This window comes from Salvelinus alpinus, chromosome 3, assembly GCF_045679555.1.
Source record: "Salvelinus alpinus chromosome 3, SLU_Salpinus.1, whole genome shotgun sequence".
Taxonomy (NCBI): Eukaryota; Metazoa; Chordata; class Actinopteri; order Salmoniformes; family Salmonidae; genus Salvelinus; species Salvelinus alpinus.
Genome location: NC_092088.1, coordinates 12,955,785 through 12,970,064, shown reverse-complemented (window position 1 = coordinate 12,970,064; position 14,280 = coordinate 12,955,785). Strand labels below are relative to the sequence as shown.

General features: G+C 42.0%; 1 protein-coding gene across 1 annotated transcript; it reads left to right on the top strand.

The window, feature by feature from the left end:
- Positions 1-2,940: 2,940 nt before the first annotated feature.
- On the top strand, positions 2,941-13,561 carry LOC139570041 (nucleoside diphosphate kinase A-like). Its single transcript, XM_071391491.1, has 5 exons — positions 2,941-3,288; positions 5,494-5,623; positions 9,254-9,355; positions 11,573-11,685; positions 13,193-13,561. The coding sequence occupies exons 1-5, from the start codon at positions 3,155-3,157 to the stop codon at positions 13,305-13,307; spliced, it is 594 nt and encodes a 197-aa protein (XP_071247592.1). The 5' UTR covers positions 2,941-3,154; the 3' UTR covers positions 13,308-13,561.
- Positions 13,562-14,280: the final 719 nt, after the last annotated feature.

The following is a 14,280-nucleotide window of genomic DNA, read 5'->3' as shown; positions in this document are numbered from 1 at the left end:
GATCTCATCAAATCTGTGATTAGACTGTTTCATAAGAGGCAGCTTATGAGGATTTCCATCAGTGAAATGTTATTCAATGAGAAATGTAATGACATCATAACTCTTCATAGATTAAATGTCTCTGCACCGTAGCGAGAAATGTCAGGTGCCACAAGATTAACTTCCATAAGATTAAAAGCGGTACCCATTTTATGCAGCATTACAGCCTTATATGAAACTAAACTGTATTAAAAACATGTTATAAAATGTAATAAACATGTGATGAACATCATGTAATATGTTTAAAGGTATACATTCTCAGGTGGTGAGTCTGTTTTAGTCAAAATAGTGTTGTAGGCTACTTTTTATCATAGAGGAACACCTTTGGAAACAAGTGTTTTAATTAATACTGCTAAGCGCTGTCCCCTGGGAATACAATGTACGTCTTCCTGTATATGTTTTTAACCAAATAAATTAAATTAAATTCACACCATCACCTGACTGAAGTCAGAGAGGTCATTACCTTACAGGACAGCATGGGATGTGTAGCAGGGATCCATTTCAATAGTCTACAATGGCTTCCCTGGTTTCACCTGTCCAGCTCTTTCAAACCATTGTAATGGACTTTTACTTAGGAGAGGAGATGAGGAGAGGATGCCACATTAGACTATTGAGATGGAGACATTAGCATCCTGCCAGACTGAGACAGCCCGGTTGGTGATCTAGGCCAGTATCTACAAAGCATCTCAGAGGAGGTATGCTGATCCAGGATCAGGTTCCCATCTGTCCATATAGTCTTATTCATTATGATATAAATAGCTAAACTGATCCTACACTCTTGGAAAAAAAAGGTTCCAAAAGGTTTCTATGGCTGTCCCCATAGGATAACCCTTTTTGTTCCGGGTAGAACCCTTTTTGGTTCCAGGTAGAACTGATTTTGGTTCGACATAGAACCTTCTGTGTAAAGGGTTCTAAATGGAACTCAAAAGGGTTCTACCTGGAACCAAAAAGGGTTTCTTCAAAGGGTTCTCCTATGGGGACAGCCCATAGGTCAATACAAGTCTGCCTTGTACACATAGTCTTACTGTCTGTAGACTACCTATTTTCCTTGACTGAGAGTTCATTTTTACATTCATTTTAATTTAATGCAACATTTTCACCCAATTATGTTTGACTCAAGTCCGTATGTTGACCTGTGTAATCTATTGTAAAAACATTATAAAGATTGAGTCAAACATTTAGCCTGTTAAATTAATTAATGAATTAGATATCAACATCAGGGGGCCTTTACTGGTAGTGGTGCCAAAATGCACCATGGCTCGCACGAGACACACAAACAATTAGGGTTCCTCGAAGGTTATTGGGAAGGGTGATGGTTCTATGTGGAACCATACTGACTCAAAGAACCCTTTGAGCCCTTCAATGGTTATTTCTTCTTTTAGTGATAATTAAAAGGTTAGTGCTATCCGGGATCATTGGGATGTCCCTACCCTAAACCCTAACCCTATCCTTCCCCTAACCTTAACCATAACCCTTACCCAATCCTAACATTAACCCATACCTTAAACATATTACATTTTAACTTCAATGGGATAAGGCCCCAAGGATCCCATTTAGACTTAAAATGTAGGGGCGGCGACTCATTTGAATATTTTGGGTCAAAGTTTGTTCACAGCTCTTTTTGTGCAACCGTAAATGAGAGTGTTATTCCAGTTTATCTAATCTGTTGTGTTATGCTATTAATAATTATGTATGACTACAGCCAGTGATAGTGTCTTGTGAAAGACTCATGTATGACCTTGTGCTAATTGAGAACTGCTGAATAAGTCAGTAGTTCTCAGTTGTCTCCTCAGGGACCCAGCTGTTTCAGAGCTTGCACACCTGATTTAACTAGTTAATATAACACAATAAAACCTATGGAATTTTAACAACATATGGCTACTAAACCAGAATAAAAACTATGTATGTTTCTACAAAGAACCTTTGAGATTTAGAAAGGTTCTTTATAGAACCATTCTCCATAAAGGTTCTATAAAAAAAACTTTAAAAGGGTTCTATATAGCGCAAAAAAAATGGGGTTTAACAATAGTGGAACCCTTTTTTGGTGCTAAGGAAGCTTTTTTTAATGGGTATTTATAGAACTTTAGGAAAGGGTTCTTTATAGCACCATACAGGTTCCATTTGAGCATGGTTATTCATAGAACCTTGAAAAAAAGGGTTCCATAAAGCACCAAAAAGGATTATGCTATATTTACAAGCCACTATAGTAGAGAAGCATTTGTTTTTAGCGTGTAGTGTAAAGGGTTGCGTCAATCGAATCTGGTATCAGGATAAAATGTGATTCTGAGTCACCGAATATACTTTAAGTATTTTTATTTAACATAAGCGATAAATGGTAAATGCAATTTTCGTATATACGGGTTCACTGTAACACCACGCAGGGTAAAGCAGAGAACTGACTGAAATAGTACAGACATCTTATTTTATACTGTGACAGAGGTAGTTCAAACTTTAGAGTTGGCCTGTCACAGTAGAGGCTTAGCGTGGTTTAAACTTGCTAGCCTATCGGTGGTGCCCAGACTGGTCCCAGCCCCACAGCACTCAGCATTCAGATGTCCGGAATGGTGTTTGTGAAGATTGACCTGAGTTGTCGGTTTCTACACATTCCTCGGTTCCTGTTTTCTTGTTATTCAGCATTTTTCCTACACATTCCTCAGTTCCTGTCTTCTTGTTATTCAGCATTTTCCCTACACATTCCTCAGTTCCTGTTTTCTTGTTATTCAGCATTTTCCCTACACATTCCTCAGTTCCTGTTTTCTTGTTATTCAGCATTTTTCCATCTTGTCTCAACCTTGTGGTTTGCACAGTCGACACCCTAGATTAACAACAGTTTTTCTGCAGTCACGCTATGTTTTGTGATTAACATGTCCTATTTCTATAAGGCATACATTTTTGTTAAAAAGAGAACAAAACCATCCTTCACAGTAGCATGCCACAGTTGTCACCATTTTTAGACTGCGCACCTAAAAGTAGGCTACTTGTTTCAATAATGTTCATATAATCTCAATACTCCCCATACCCATTAGGTTGTTACGACCCACATAAAGAGGGAGATAGTACAACACGGATAAACAAATATTTATTCGTTATAACTAATGTATTTCGTTGAACCAGTATGGCAGTCCCCGCCTCCATGTATAAAAGCAAGAAACACTCGTACAATCTGCCTTGGATTACTGAAAGCACAGCATTAGCGGAAGTAACCCGCATAGCTCACTGTCCGTCGCTAAGAGGGGCTCAGTCATCAAGGTATAGTAAAACTATTTCATAGTCTATATGCTACCTCTTGCGACCAGTTTAACTTAAAAATAAATGCCATATCTTCAACTGGTATATTTCAGACCTAATTAGTTTCTATTCGGTGTATATAATCGTTTAATATCGCGGTAAACATGTCGTAGGCTAGTTGTAGCTCTTATAGACACCCTTTTCCCTCTCGAATGGCGATATGTCATCTAGCGGGAATGAATTTGGGAATGATTTTCCACAGTTTTACCTGGAGACGCACATAGGTGCCATTCGGGATATTATCCTACAGAATATATGAATACATTGGTGTTTTTATGACATTGTATTTGTTCAATGTTGTAAGACAATGTGTTGGAACGAATCAGGTTGTATTGATGCTTTGATTTATTAGGATCTCATTAGCCGACGCCATAGTCTTACTGGGATCGGACACATAACTACAAATACGTTAGTCAAAAGACTCTTGCGCTCATTTGAACGAGTTGCAACTTCCATTTGTAGGATTTTGCAAACATGTTACATTGTGTTGTGTTATACAAGTGTTTAACATTAATTGAGCTCTAATACCGATTACAGTAGTGTATATTGAGGTCATAAAGCGAGTGCGCAGAATGTAGCATACTTGCTCTTCCTGGTTCGTGGCACCACGTTGGGTGTTAGCGATGGTGGGACGAGGTGAGGGATAGCATATTCTGGCACTCCAGTTCACTCACTTGTATAGGCTTGCACTGTAAAGGGGAGGGAGTGAATTTGACAGTAATTTACAGGCAGCTCAGTGGCAAGTAAGTTACCGTATTTCATATTGCATTACATCTACCCTAATCTAAAAACAGTAACAAAGCAAATACTGTGCAATGGCACACTATACAATACCTAAGAAATAACTATTTAACTATTGTTTACAAAAAAATAAAGCTAGTTGTAATTAATTAATGGATAAAGGAAGGAAATTCATTGAGGGGAAGAGTTTATGTTTCACAGCATTTTACTTTAATTACTTAGCATCCAACCTGCTTGCACCAATCCTAAGTAATGTGTTTACACATTACATCATATCATACACCCCTGCTGTTTCATTACAATATCAATTCATATTTGGTATTTTATGTCACTTGCACTTGTATAAGCCTTAACCAAGGCTTCCAAACTGGTAGCAACTACAGAGCAAAACAGACCAAAAGGACATGGCAAAATGCTCAACCAGTAAAGTTTAAGACTGACACTCCAATCTGTCCCCTAAATTGATGAGGCACTATAACAACAGGGGATAAATTGGTAGCGTATTCTCACTAACTGCTGGCACAAATGTAGCCTCTTACAAGGCACACCTCAAAACAATACATTGCACCCACTAGTGGTCAAAAGGTTTTGGGCTGTCCAAAAATACGGTACACTACTGTATTCTGTGGGGTGGAATTACAGTACCATTTGAAATTCAGCAATTCTTTCCCCACCCACAACATTTTCCCAAAATGCACCATCATTTACAGTATGATGCAGTAAAATGTTTCACAGTGTTTTTATGTTGATAAAACCCCAAATGACTGTATAAATTATTTTATTTTATTGTCATTTACACTGTATAGGTGCAGTGAAATGTGTTGTTTTACAAGGTCAGTAATAGAACTACAGCAACACTGGAGCAAATTAGGGTTAAGTGCCTTGCTGAAGGGCACATCAATGGTTTTTTCCCATTACAGTGTGGCTACTTCTTGGCGTAGCCAGTAGGTAGCTATTTAAACGTGAAGAGGACTGAGGATACTGAGCGGCACACTTCTGGTCATGCGCAAACTTGATTTTGATGCAGGTGATTATGGAAGATTACCTTCTGGCAGCGAGTCAAAGACCTTACAGAGCATGACAGTTACCTTGCAATGGACCTCAAATGCAAAGTTAGAGGTGTTACCTTGCAATGGGAGTCCGGTGTGCACAGTGTCTGTATTCATGAGATTGTCCCGTGATGGGGGTCAGTGCCTCGGCACCGCGACTCAAAACCCAATGTGCCAAATGCACGTAAGTAACGTTGTCTGCACTGATATTCAGTGGAATTTGCTTGTTTATTTACTCTCTCTGTCTCTCTCTCTCTCTCTCTCCTCTACCCCCTCTTTCTCTCTTAACCCCACCCCCCCTCTCTCTCTATTCTCTCTCTCCTCATCACTGTGTACCTCTATCTCTTTCTACTGTAACGTTCTTCTATCCTTATAGCGCCATGTCAAACGAGGAGCGGACTTTCATTGCCGTCAAGCCAGATGGAGTTCAGAGGAGGCTTGTCGGAGATATCATCAAGAGATTTGAGCTAAAGGGCTTCAAAATGGTGGGGATGAAACTCATCCAGGTACGTTATTCTACTTACTGTAATCTCTTTTATTTTATTTCAAATGTAAGCCATATAATCCTTTTCACTTTCAGGACATTATTAACCAATAATTAGGACTGAATGGCAGGCCTGTCCATTATGTAAATCAGCTATCTGACAGATATTCTTTAAAAAAAACACGTATCTTGAACCATGACAAAAGTCAACTATAGTTTGTGTGTATGCATTGATACGTAGGCTACGTTTGCCTTTAAAAATATATATTTGTAGTGCTGTTCTTTTCTGTTGATGTTCTGTATTATGTCATGTTTTGTGTGGACCCCAGGAAGAGTAGCTACTGCTTTTGCAACAGCTAATGGGGATCCTAATAAAATACCAACTAAGCAAGAACTTGTGCCAATACACAATGATTGGACATACAGTAGAGTACATTAGGGTAAAGTCGGGTACATTTGTACATTAGAGTAACTATAGAAAATATATTCACGTCACCAGATAATTGATTCAAACACACTGTTTTGCAATAAAGGTCTACAGTAGCTTCAACAGCACTCTGTAGGGAAGCACCATGGTGTAGCCGGAGGACAGCTAGCTTCCATCCTCCTCTGGGTACATTGACTTCAATACAAAGCCTAGGAGGCTCATGGTTCTCTCCCCCTTCCATAGACTTACACAGTAATTATGACAACTTCCGGAGGATGTCCTCCAACCTATCTGAGCTCTTGCAGCATGAACTGACATGTTGTTCACCCAGTCAAAGGATCAGAGAATTAATCTAGTACTGAAAGCATAAGCTACAGCTAGCTAGCACTGCAGTACATAAAATGTGTTAAGTAGCTGACTCAAAGAGAGAGAAAGAAAATAGTTGAACAGTTTTGAACAAAAATGAAGGAGAAGCGAGAGAGAGATATTTCGTTGTATTTTTCTTTCACTTAACTAGCGAATGCAGCTAGCTAGTTTAGCCTACTCAAACACCTGGCTCAAACAGAGAGGGATGCTATGTTAGCTAGCTGGCTTATGGCTATCCAACACTGGAACTCTTCCAAGGTAAGCTTTTGGTTTAATTCATTTATTGCCACCGGGGTCGCTGGTGTAACTGACTGTATTCATTCCACTGATTCTGTTGAAAAACTTTCTCAAGCGGAAGCAAACATAACGAAACGGGGATCAACCAGTGGAGGCTGGTGAGGGGAGGACGGCTCATAATAATGGCTGGAATGGAGTAAATGAAATGGTATCAAAAACCTGGTTTTCACATGGTTGATACCGTTCCATTGACTCCATTCTAGACATTATTATGAGCTGTCCTCCCCTCAGCAGCCTCCACTTGGATAAACATACCTGAATCTGTCCATTATATACTCTCTTATTTAAAACTGTTGGACTAATGATTACACCCTAGATCAGCAGGCAAGAGTGTGCAAGGCGGTATTGAATGTGTCACTGTCTGTCACCTTGATTACTCCAATTTCTCTCTACCTGAGTGCACCTACGTTGTAAACTTTCATTCATAGGCTAGGTTGTAGCAACCTCATGATGGGTATAGGGAACATTTGAGTAACATGTAGTAGCCTGAACCTATCATTGTTACATTGAATATGGTGTATTTAGAATTAAAGCCCTGCTCATAAAAAAAATGGTCGTCCTGCCTCATCTTAAACGACACCAACCACCACTGAGTGCAGTATGGGTACAGTAGGCTACAGTAGGGTGCTGTACAGTAGGGTACAGTGCATTATGGGTACAGTAGGCTACAGTAGGGTGCTGTACAGTAGGGTACAGTGCATTATGGGTACAGTAGACTACATTAGGGTGCTGTACATTAGGGTACAGTGCAGTATGGGTACAGTATGGGTACAGTAGGCTACAGTAGGGTGCTGTACAGTAGGGTGCTGTACAGTAGGGTGCTGTACAGTAGGCTACAGCAGGGTGCTGTACAGTAGGGTGCTGTACAGTAGGCTACAGCAGGGTGCTGTACAGCAGGCTACAGTAGGGTGCTGTACAGTAGGCTACAGTAGGGTAGAGTACAGTAGGCTACGGTAGGGTAGAGTACAGTAGGATACAGTAGGGTAGAGTACAGTAGGCTAGGGTAGAGTACAGTAGAGTAGAGTAAAGTACAATAGGGTAGTGTACAGTAGAGTAGTGTACAGTAGGGTAGAGTACAGTAGGGTAGAGTACAGTAGGGTACAATAGGGTAGAGTACAGTAGAGTACAGTAGGGTAGAGTACAGTGGGGTACATTAGGGTACAGTAGGGTAGAGTACAGTAGGGTAGGGTACAGTAGGCTACAGTAGGGTAGAGTCCAGTAGGGTAGAGTAGGGTAGAGTAGAGTACAGTAGGGTAGAGTACAGTAGGGTAGAGTAGAGTACATTAGGGTACAGTAGGGTAGAGTACATTAGGGTACAGTAGGGTAGAGTAGGGTAGAGTACAGTAGAGTACAGTAGGGTAGAGTACAGTAGGGTAGAGTACAGTAGGGTAGAGTAGGGTAGAGTACAGTAGAGTACAGTAGGGTAGAGTACAGTAGGGTAGAGTACAGTAGGGTAGAGTACAGTAGGGTAGAGTACAGTAGAGTACAGTAGGGTAGAGTACAGTAGGGTAGAGTACAGTAGAGTACAGTACAGTAGAGTACAGTAGGGTAGAGTAGGGTAGAGTACAGTAGGGTAGAGTACAGTAGGGTAGAGTACAGTAGGGTAGAGTAGAGTAGAGTACAGTACAGAGGATCTTGCTGACTGTTCTAATCCACACGTGTGATTAGCATTGAGTGTTGTCTCCTGATCCTCTGTGTGTTGGTCTGTGGCCAGGAAGGCTGCCTGTGACCCCCGAACCCAGGGATCAGGAGGGCCCACTCATAATAGTCACTCTGTTTACGGTGGGCTATTTCAGGGTTAAGCGCATGCAGTCAACTGGTTCCTAGTTATAAGCTCTGGTGACTTCCTGTGAATGTACAAAATATGAAGAACTCTTTCCATGACAGACCGACCATGTGACTCCAGGTGAAAGCCTTTATCCCTTATTGATGTTGCTTGTTAAATCCACTTCAATCAGTTTAGATGAATGGGAGGAGACACGTTAAAGAAGGATTTTTAAGCCTTGATACAATTGAGGTATATATTGTGTATGTGTGCCATTCAGAGGGTGAATGGGCAAGACAAAATATTTCAGTGCCTTTGAACAGGGTATGGTAGTAGGTGCCAGGCACACCAGTTTAAGTGTGTCAAGAACTGCATTGCTGCTGGATGATTCATGCTTAACAGTTTTCCATGTGTATCAAGAATGGACCACCACCCAAAGGACATCCAGCCAACTTGACCCAACTGTGGGAAGCATTGGCGCCAACATGGGCCAGCATCCCTGTGGAACGCTTTCAATACCTTGTAGAGTCCATGCCCCGATGAATTGAGGCAGTTTTGAGGGCAAAAGGGGGTGCAACTCAATATTAGGAAGGTGTTCCTAATGTGTTGGACACTCTGTACACTGGAGCTCTCCAGATATTGGCTGTAGCTTTACCAAACCCTTTGCGCTGGTCGATTCCACGACTGATGTTCAACATAGCCCACTGTATTTTGCCGTGATATGCCTTGTGTGTGTTCCTATGGTTACGATGGGTTATTGACGGTTGTGGCTGTTGTGTTGTGTCTGACTAACCCAGGCCCCAGAGTCTCTGCTGAAGGAGCACTATGCCGACCTGAAGGACAGACCTTTCTTCCCTGGTCTCGTCAGCTACATGACCTCAGGCCCAGTGGTGGCTATGGTAAGACAAATCTTCCTTATTGTGTTCATTGACATGATGTAAGCATCTAGTTTCTCCTACAAGAAGACAGAGAAGCCTACACATTGTAATGCTGTGGTTCCTAATACCTCCTGTAACAGGGAACTGTGGTTCCTAATACCTCCTGTAACAGGGAACTGTGGTTCCTAATACCTCCTGTAACAGGGAACTGTGGTTCCTAATACCGCCTGTAACAGGGAACTGTGGTTCCTAATACCTCCTGTAGCAGGGAACTGTGGTTCCTAATGCCTCCTGTAGCAGGGAACTGTGGTTCCTAATACCTCCTGTAACAGGGAACTGTGGTTCCTAATACCTCCTGTAACAGGGAACTGTGGTTCCTAATACCTCCTGTAGCAGGAAACTGTGGTTCCTAATACCTCCTGTAACAGGGAACTGTGGTTCCTAATACCTCCTGTAGCAGGGAACTGTGGTTCCTAATACCTCCTGTAACAGGGAACTGTGGTTCCTAATACCTCCTGTAACAGGGAACTGTGGTTCCTAATACCTCCTGTAACGGGGAACTGTGGTTCCTAATACCTCCTGTAACAGGGAACCGTGGTTCCTAATAGCACCTGTAACAGGGAACTGTGGTTCCTAATACATCCTGTAACAGGGAACTGTGGTTCCTAATACCTCCTGTAACAGGGAACTGTGGTTCCTAATACCTTCTGTAACAGGGAACTGTGGTTCCTAATACCTCCTGTAACAGGGAACTGTGGTTCCTAATAGCACCTGTAACAGGGAACTGTGGTTCCTAATACCTCCTGTAACAGGGAACTGTGGTTCCTAATAGCACCTGTAACAGGGAACTGTGGTTCCTAATACCTCCTGTAACAGGGAACTGTGGTTCCTAATACCGCCTGTAACAGGGAACTGTGGTTCCTAATACCTCCTGTAACAGGGAACTGTGGTTCCTAATAGCACCTGTAACAGGGAACTGCACCATAAATTTCACCATAAACACATTCGCTATCTGTACCGATGTCAGATCATAACTTTGATCCTCCAGGCGTCAACATATTAACCCTCCTGTTGTGTTCGCTTCATGTTAATTAATTGTGTTCCCGGTCCAAAATGACCTCCTCATTATAGCTGATTATAAATCCATAATAATACATATATTATCACCTAATGTTGTGTTAGATCTTTTTATCAACTTAAGTTCTTGTGAACATTACAAGTTTTGAACTTCTATTTCCTATTTATGGCCTACAGGCCTCATTGACCAGAGCTCATACAACTAGTTTTTGAGTTAAAAAAGCATAATGTATGGATTATTTTGACTATAACAAATACTCAGATGAAACATATTGTGCTATTTATCACAGACTACTTTGTGTCAAAGTTTAACAAGGACTCTCCTCCTCACCAGTGTCATGATCAAAGATATGATCAAGAACCTCACATACAGTATATTGTTTGGTCATTGTGCCGCCACAGAATGAATTGTGAGCAAGGCCTCAAAAAAGCTTTATATACCAGAGCTGCGAGAATAGTTCTATATGTTATTGAAACAATGTTGCGATTGTTTGTGAGAATGCCAACAGGTGTGGTTCCCCTGGGGGAAAGATTATACTGGGGAAAGGTTCCCCTGGGGGAAAGATTATACTGGGGAAAGGTTCCCCTGGGGGAAAGATTATACTGGGGAAAGGTTCCCCTGGGGGAAAGATTATACTGGGGAAAGGTTCCCCTGGGGGAAAGATTATACTGGGGAAAGGTTCCCGTGGGGGTTGCCATGGAAGCCAAGAAGGTGTGAGTGTGTGTGTGCTCAAACACACATGCATGTGGGGGGTCTGGGAGAGGAAGTATGTCCATCTGATGAATGTGCCTGAACTCAATTTTATACACTAATTGTAGTCTCACCCATTCATTTCTAATGACCGGTCATTTTTGACCAGGAACACCACAGGTGTACACAAGTTAAATAAAACACCAAAAACGTTATGAAAATCATCAACATGTATTTTGTGTGTTCAGATGCCTTGTGTGGACAAAGTCATGGAACATTATGACAATCAGATTAAATGAACTACATTTTTCAGAGAGAACTTGTAAATCGGTCCAATACGACTGGAACACAGCAGGAGGGTTAAGATTAGTACTTATATTTTGAAATGTATTTGACCGCTGTGCAAAGAAATGTAAGATCAGAAAGAATACTGGGTTAATCAAGTGTTATCCCTCTGTGTGTGGTGGCAGGTGTGGGAAGGGTTAAATGTGGTGAAGACAGGCAGAGTGATGCTGGGCGAGACCAACCCTGCCGACTCCAAACCCGGCACCATCCGAGGAGACTACTGCGTCCAAGTGGGCAGGTGAGAATCAATCGCAGTACGAGACATAACACAATGATCCTATAATGTAACGATTCTATGAAGCCTCAACCTTATGATGGATAATGGGGTTATCATCAGGGCCAGGTCCATACCAGTATCGCGATACTCGTTATATATATATATATATACACACACTTTATGGGGTATTTTCACTTTTTATTTAGACAGAGAGAGCGAGGGAGATGCAGAGTGGTAGCTGGGACAGGATTCGTACCCATTCTGAGGGTGTAGTATTTGTGCTGCAGGGCGGTGTAGTATTTGTGCTGCAGGGCGGTGTAGTATTTGTGCTGCAGGGCGGTGTAGTATTTGTGCTGCAGGGCGGTGGCGTTATCCGTGCAGGTTGACGCTTATTGTCATGCGTCTTCTCCTGGAGGCAGAATTGAGCCATTTCTCCTTAAATAGGCCGGCTGCAAGGTCAAAATTGTTTATATTGTAAAAAATTAATGAAAACAAAAATGTGCTTTTTGGTCTTAATGTAAGATTAGGCATTGTGGTTAGCAGTGTAGTTAAGGTTCGGCATTAGGGTTAGCAGTGTGGTTAAGGTTAGGCATTAGGGTTAGCAGTGTAGTTAAGGTTAGGCATTAGGGTTAGCAGTGTAGTTAAGGTTAGGCATTAGGGTTAGCAGTGTAGTTAAGGTTAGGCATTAGGGTTAGCAGTGTAGTTAAGGTCTGAGGACCCATGCCAAATCTCTTCAGTCTCCTGTGGAGGTAAAGGTGTTGTCGTGCCCTCTTCACGACTGTCTTGGTGTGTTTGGACCATGATAGTTTGTTGGTGATGTGGACACCAAGTAACTTGAAGCTCTCAACCTGCTCCACTACAGCCCTGTCGATGAGAATGGGGGTCCTCCTTTTCCTGTAGTCCACAATCATCTCCTTTGTCTTGATCATGTTGAGGGAGAGGATGTTGATCTTGGCACCACCCGGCCAGGTCTTTGACCTCCTCCCTATAGGCTGTCTCATCATTGTCCGTGATCAGGCCTACCACTGTTGTGTCGTCGGCAAACTTGATAATGGTGTTGGAGTCGTGCCTGGCCATGCAGTCATGGGTGAACAGGGAGCGCTGGAGGGGAATGAGCACGGACCCCTGAGGGGCTCCAGTTTTGAGGATCAGTGTGGCTGATGTTGTTACCTACCCTTACCACCTGGGGGCGTCCCGACAGGAAGTCCAGGATCCAGTTGCAGAGGGAGGTGTTTAGTCCAAGGGTCCTTAGCTTAGTGATGAGCTTTAAGGGCACTGATCCTAGACCTGTGGGGTTATGGTTAGGTTTAAAAATCAGATTTGATGACTTTGTGGCTGTGCCAGCTAGTGACCACTCTCTGCAGCGCTTCCTTCAGAACAAGCTCTCCTGCGTTATCAGCTATCAGACACTATTTATATCGCCTTGACAACTACAGTACTTTCAAACTCTATCCATAGGCCCTAAAGATAAATATCTGTTTCCTTATGTCATTAAACAATAATAATGGTTCTTTCCTTATTGTTTCAGGAACATCATCCATGGCAGTGACTCCGTAGAGAGTGCTAACAGAGAGATCAAGCTGTGGTTCAAACCTGAGGAGCTGTACAGTTACACTAGCTGCTCCAGCAGCTGGCTCTACTGAGGAGCTAAAGGCTACAAGTTGCCCCCAGGCACAGGTCTAGGATCAGTTTACCATCCATAAACCATTAGCATTAGAAGGGGGAATATAAATCTCTTCCTGGCCACTGAGGACCACACCACTTCCTGTTCATCTTCTGTACCCATTTGTAATTGGTCCATCGCTGATTCCATTCATTCCTCTGGACATAGTTGTCATAGTGAATATGTTTTTTATTGTCATTTGTTCAACTTTCCAATAAATAAATAAAATCACAACCCCTTATTTTTCCTTGTTGCTGATTATAACACACATCATTTTCTATAGATTATATTGTTATTGTACGTTACATCATGAACATAAACTTTTCTTTGAACATACAGTTTAGTAGTGCGTCCATGTCTTGTGTGCCTCAGTGCTGTGACCAGATTGACATTTCAAACATTAGCAGGCAGGCCTCGTCACTGCCAACATGAAGAGGGATTAGCCGGCTCCATAATCTCAGATTGGGATTAACTAGATCTGTTGCTTTGCTCAGTTGAACTAACGGTCGACCTAATGGTGGAGGAGCGGGTGTGACCTGGGATGACACTAAGGTTGGAAGCATCACGCACACAATCCTCAGGTCTGGCTCTCATCTCCAGGACGTTGCCCACAAGTCCAAACCCCATTTTGTCTGTCTAATCGGCCGGGGACATCTTCCCATCAATGGCCTTCTCGGCGTTCTGTTGAACAGACTCAAACAAGTTGATGCATGTGTCCATTTCTGATGGATTTATAATGACTTGAGGCGAAGCCGTGGTTTAAAAGGTTTTGGAGAGTGTGCTTCATAATGGACAGTGGTGTAAAGTACTTAGGTAAAAAATACTTTAAAGTACTACTTAAGTAGTTTTTTGTGGTATCTGTACTTAACTATTTATATTTGACAACTTTTATTTCACTACATTCCTAAAGAAAATGATGTACTTTTTACTACATACATTTTCCTTACACGTTA